The sequence below is a fragment of the Salvia miltiorrhiza genome, chromosome 3 (genome assembly GCF_028751815.1).
Source record: "Salvia miltiorrhiza cultivar Shanhuang (shh) chromosome 3, IMPLAD_Smil_shh, whole genome shotgun sequence".
Classification (NCBI taxonomy): domain Eukaryota; kingdom Viridiplantae; phylum Streptophyta; class Magnoliopsida; order Lamiales; family Lamiaceae; genus Salvia; species Salvia miltiorrhiza.
The window spans coordinates 46,932,893-46,939,459 of NC_080389.1; the positions used below are offsets into that span (position 1 = coordinate 46,932,893).

The 6,567-nt window shown below is 31.5% G+C and overlaps 1 protein-coding gene across 1 annotated transcript; it reads left to right on the forward strand.

Annotated features, from left to right (window-relative positions):
• Nucleotides 1–242: 242 nt before the first annotated feature.
• LOC131016159 (heavy metal-associated isoprenylated plant protein 23) lies at nucleotides 243–1,811 on the forward strand. The gene is made up of 2 exons (XM_057944773.1): nucleotides 243–788; nucleotides 1,199–1,811. Exons 1-2 carry the CDS (start codon nucleotides 662–664, stop codon nucleotides 1,525–1,527), a joined length of 456 nt encoding a protein of 151 aa, XP_057800756.1. The 5' UTR covers nucleotides 243–661; the 3' UTR covers nucleotides 1,528–1,811.
• Nucleotides 1,812–6,567: the final 4,756 nt, after the last annotated feature.

Sequence of the window (6,567 nt, forward strand, 5' to 3'; positions counted from 1 at the left end):
TAATTTATGACTCCTCATTAAACTTGTCTGACGCACTCTTAGTCACTTTTATCAATCCAACGAAGATGTCCAACGACATTGGCATTCAAAACTATATAAACACAAATGCACAGCTGAAATATATATGTATACATACATACATATATATATATATATATATATAATGTTGTCGAGAGATGGAAGTATTATATTTGATCATGCATAAGCTTCATTTAATTATCAGTCAACACACACACACAGACATAAATATATATGTGTTAATTGTAAATGTTTGATTTAGATCTTATATCAGGTATAACATTTATAGAATTACAAAAAAGGTAAAAAGTTTTCCTTTCTCTTTCTCAAAAAAGTTGCAAACTAAAATTTTCAGAAACATTGTGACAAGGCAAAAGCAACTTTAGAGATGGAATAAATGAGAAGATAAAAGTAGCCTTAATCCATCTTTTGAGAGGGAATCTGGACTGCATGCCTATGTCAGCTACATTTTCATGGATAATTAGATAAACTCATCATCCAAACATGACCTAAGATGGTGTCTACACCATTATGTTATACATATGTGTGTGTGTGTATATATATGTATATAGGCACGTATCAAACTTCACTCATCAAAGTTTGTGTGTGTGTGTGTGAGAGAGAGAAGTAGTAGGTGTTGAGAATGGGTGAGCAGCTGCAAATAGTAGTAGCAGGGAAGAATGTGGAGGCACAATATGTGGAGATGATGGTGCCTTTGTATTCTTTTGGATGTGAGAGGAAAATTAAGAATGCTTTGGCTAATCTCAAAGGTAAAATAATTATTTGAATTCTTATGATTAACTGAAATCATTTTCTCAGATGAAATTCGTGCCAATTTTTCATCGTACGTGATCTTTTATTGCTATATATAAACATAATGTGATGAGATATATATTGCGACTACATTTATCTTGATGCTTCCTTCCAATTTTCGTCCATTTTTTCTCCATAATTTTTCTCTTGGAAATTTTGTTTATCGTAAGTAACCACTTATTGGGCCACCACGCTACGACTTCTTAGTGGCACAATTCATGCAAAACTCGGGCTCTTAAAAATAAGAATAAAAATAAAAATAAGAAATCAGGTGTCGAATTGAAGATTATGGATGTGATTTTTGATTTTCAGAAATGTTAGGGCAGAACAAATTATCTAATGATTTAATGAACGTTGTATTGCACAGGTATATATTCAGTGAAGGTAGATTTTGAGCAACAAAAGGTGACAGTGTGGGGAATTTGCGACAAATGCGACGTACTCTCCAAAGTGAAGAACAAGAGGAAAGGAGCACGCTTTTGGGAATTGGAAGATCAAATATCAGTTCAAGAGTCGCATTTTGCTTCCGCGCCTTCGTCGCCACAACATTCTTCACTTTCAATTAAGAAGAATTCTGCAAAATATTTGGCGATCATCAAACGTCAATCCCTAAACTTGAGTCTATCGATGCTCAAGAGTCGATCCATGAATTGGAGAGCTCTGAAAAAAGTGTTTGGTCGATCAAACTCGTTTTAATTAGAAAGGAAAAATCGCAGCAAAAAAAAATATTATGGCATTTATTAATTTGATTGGGTGCAACAAAAATAGAGGTAATTGCTCTGTCATTGCAACGATATCATGACATTTATTAGTTTGATTTGGTGAGCCAATTGCATACTACAAAAAATAAGCAATAAAATAGAAGTAATTGTTCTGTCGTTACAGCAATATCATGGCTTTTATTAGTATGATTTGGTAATGTACCAAAAATAAGCAATAAACTAGAGCTTATGTAATTAATGGCTCTGTCACCGCAGCGATATCATGGTGTATCTTGACATAAATGAATATTCAATTGGGTAAATACCACTTTTTGGCTCATCGTTTGCGCATTTTCTCAAAAATATCACACCCTAAGGGTAATTATAAAATAATACCCATCGTTCCATTTTTTTCTTGTTTAGGACCTGCAAAAATAATCCGGCAATAGGTAATTGACGTGTTCCGGCAATTGCCATGTTGGCAGTACATGTGGAAAGAAAAAATGAAAGAAAATCCACATCTTTAAAAATTCATCTCTTTCCTTGAACCCTAATCTCTTCTCATTCAGACGTCCTAGCTGCCGTCCCCCTTACCTACTGCCATCTCCACCACCACCTCCTCAGCACCGCGAACAAGCGCCACCACCGTGAACAAGAATCCTGCACTCCTGATCAGCCCTAGCAGCTAATTCGGTTAGCGATGGCAAGCATTTTGGTTGGATCGGATCTGCACCTCATTAGCAAAAGTGCATTTTTGGGAGGTATGAAAATGGTGAATCCATTTTCTCCATCCAAGAAGCTTCGCCTATTCACATCCACCTTCCTCCGTCGCGGCACCACCTCCTCCCCTATCCTCAGTGGAACAAGCAGCAGAAGCGTTGGTTTAATTATCGCAATGGAGCAAAGTGTTGGTTTAATTATCGCAATTGCTCCACTAAAATCCACGTATACTTCTCATGCATTTAAGATAGAAAATTCTGCACTAATATCTTATTATAACAAAAACACAAATAAGATACCCATATACAGAATCATTACATATTAAAACATTTATTGTACCTCATCACATAATAAAACATGCATTAGATACGCGAAAAACATACATTTATTTTCCCTCATCGCTATAGATTAGTCATTCGTTCAGTCTAAATTCTCCGCAGGGATATAAAAGCACTCGCATTGGTTGGCTCATTAGCCTGCCTGGAGCTCGGCCCAGCGATAAGCCAGCCGATGCTGGGTACCCTGACTCGAGCGTCGATCCTTACTAATGAGTATTTTAAAGTGGGTATTTTAAATTTCCACCCATATAATAATCTTTCTTCCATATAACAAGAAGCATTCTATAGGATATACACAGACACTATTTATGACAACAAAGACACTATATATAGCCTAACATTTAAGGACTTTCAGTTTGGACTTTCATATTTTACTAATTTTGTGCTTAAGAATTTTTATAGCACAAATGAGTGAGTGATATAAAGCGAAAAATAAAAAAGGAAGCAAATACTCGAAAAGATTTACAGTAACGATGTGTTTACTTTGATGGAAAAGTAGAGAAAAATTATATTTTCACTCATTTTCCATCATTTTCACATGTTTACTATGATGGAAATTTTTTTTTGGGCATGGTGAAATATTTTCTCAGGCTCATTTTCACTCATTTTCTCTCCAATGTTGGATAATATTATCCTAGGGTAGGGGTTCGTTGTGAAAATATTTTCCAACATTTTTTCATCTTTTTATCTAGTAAACATTAATATTTTCTTATCTTTTCTTATTCATCATTTTCCAATGAAAATTTATCACCAAAGTAATATTTATTGAAAAGTATGAATATGACAAGAGTAACCCACTAAAAATATGGTAATTCAGGTACTTCACTAGAATCGATAAATGTGTGTTAGCATGATTAAAAAATGTTATACCTCATCATTTGAGCGAAATTATGATCTTTGATTAGATTTATAAAATGATAGTGCTATCTTGTGCAGATTATGACCTTTGATTAGATTTATAAAATGATAGTGTTATCTTGTGAAGCTGCACAACTTCTATATATATATATGCATAGATTTGAAATATGAATTGATTAGTGCACAACTTCTACATATGTGCTAAAGTATGAATTAAATTGAACTCATCTTATTTAATTATCATATTATGTCACCTCTGCATGACAATCCAGCGTTGTGCATGTTTATTTGCTCTCTCTCAACTCTATAGTATGTTCGTGTAAATAGCTCACATCTATCTATATCTATATATAGGGATGTCAATCGGGTCAGCCCACCGGGTTTTCGGGCTAGCCCTATCGGGTTCTGGGTTAGTCGGGTGCGGGCTAATCGAGTTGGAGATTTTTTCGGGTTGTAAATCTTCAACCCTAACCCTAAACTTTCGGGTTTCGGGCTAGCCCATCGGGCTAATCAGGTTAAAGGCGTAAAAATAAAATTATCATTTGTATTTTATTATTCCTAATGATCTAATGTATAATGTAAAAAATATACATAGATATTAAAGATATAAATTATATAGCAAAGCATGAAATGCAAAAATATAAGATATTCAAGATTACATAAACAAAATTATATTAAAATGAGATAGTAAAATTTAACATGTATCAATGCACTAGAATCAATCTGGATTATTCTGAATAATTAGTGGATTTGTCATGCACGTCTCATTGACAGAAAAATAAAATAAAATTGTATCACTTTAAAATGAGATACTAATAATTAATTTCTAACTAATGAGATACTAATAATCAATTTCTACAAAAAATCCGTAATTAATTTCACTTTTTTTAATGAGATTGCACACACACACACACACACATATATTCTAACTAATTAATTTCACTTTTTTTAATGAGGCTACATATATATATTTAAGCAAATACCATAAATCTAAACATAGTAGAAGTTGTAACTGGATGCATCAATCACAATTCTGTCAGCCCACCGGGCCAGCCCATCGGGTTTTCGGGCTAGCCCTATCGGGTTCCGGGTTAGTCGGGTGCGGGCTAATCGGGCTGGAGGTTTTTTCGGGTTGCGATTTTTCAAACCTAACCCTCTAATTTTGTCGGGTTATTCGGGTCGGCCCACGGGTTTCGGGCTGCATTGACATCCCTATCTATATATATATAAAAGCTCAACCATTAGCATAAATAGTAAGTTATATTTTCCCGCCAAAATCACTTTACTATTTTTAGAATTAATTTTTTTTATTGTAATTTTTAGAAACTATATAGATAATTTTCTATATTATATATATATATATATATATATATATATATATATATATATATATAGGGAGTGGTTCAATTGAGAAGCTCAAATGTGTTGAGAAGTTGAGAAGCAATGTAATAGATGAACATGTTAGTACATTTTGATGAACATGGTAATTAGACCCTAGATCAATAAATTCTTTGAACATACCAAATATAACTGACGAACATACAAATATATTTAATTTGTTAAAAAATACGTCACCGACAAGGATCGAACCCCAGATCAAACTCGTGTTCATAAAAACTAATTGGCATGTTCATCTATTAGATGGCTTCTCAACTTCTCAACACATTTGAGCTTCTCAATATAACCTAACCCTATATATATATATATATATATATATATATATATATATAAATTTTTTTATTCATTTCGTCTACTCTAGATTATACAGATATTTGTTTGTTATAATTTTTTTCTATTGATATAATTTATCACATTTTCATAGTTTTTTCAAAATAAAATGTATGCAATTTCAGGAAATTTAAATGATGTGCTAATACAAAATTAAACTCTTCAATCTACTTTTATTTTTTAATTTTAAAGAAAAATTGATAATGGTTCTCCAATTAATGATTTTCCATTAAGTCATTTTCATAGTTTCTAGGTTGTATTATTATTTTATCTAAATACAAATTTTAAAATTAAGGGATAATTGCGTGAAAATACACAAACTTTGCCAAAAATCCATATTTGACGCGATGTTAGGATTTTACATTTTAATACACCAACTTTCGTTGTTGTCCAAATTTGATACGACTTAATTCTTAAAAATTCAAAAAACAACCCCTTTTTGTAAATAATTATACAAAAACCCACTTATGTTATTATTTGGGACATTTAAACCAAAACAAGATATTTCCTTATGATGTTTTCTTTTAATCTTTGATCCGCGCCTAAAATGGTTTAAAAGAAAACATCATAAGGAAATATCTTGTTTTGGTTTAAATGTCCCAAATTATAACATAAGTGGATCTTTGTATAATTATTTACAAAAAGGGGTTGTTTTTTGAATTTTTAAGAATTAAGTCGTGTCAAATTTGGACAACAACGAAAGTTGGTGTATTAAAATGTAAAATTCTAACTTCACGTCAAATATGGATTTTTGGCAAAGTTTGTGTATTTAGGTGCAATTTTCCCTAAAATTAAACTATATATTCTCTAAAAATAAAAAAGTGCATTACATATAATATATTACCACTCACGTACATGCGCGCGCGCACACACAAACACACACACACACACACACACACACACACACACATATATATATATATATATAAATATATATATATATATTTATATATATATATATATGAGTACTGTATATATTTCAGTATAAAATAAAATGTATGCAATTTCAGGAAATTTAAATGATGTGCTAATACAAACTTAAACTCTTCAATCTACTTTTATTTTTTATTTTTAAAGAAAATTTGATAATGGTTCTCCAATTAATGATTTTCCATTAAGTCATTTTCATAGTTTCTAGGTTGTATTATTATTTTATCTAAATACAAATTTTAAAATTAAACTATATATTCTCTAAAAATAAAAAAAGTGCATTAAATATAATATATTACCACTCACGTACATGCGCGCGCGCGCACACACACACACACACACACACACACATATATATATATATATGTGAGTACTGTATATATTTCAGTATAAATTTTGTATAAGTTATTTTTAATATAATATGCATATATTATATCATCTTTAATTTTGCCATGTATGGT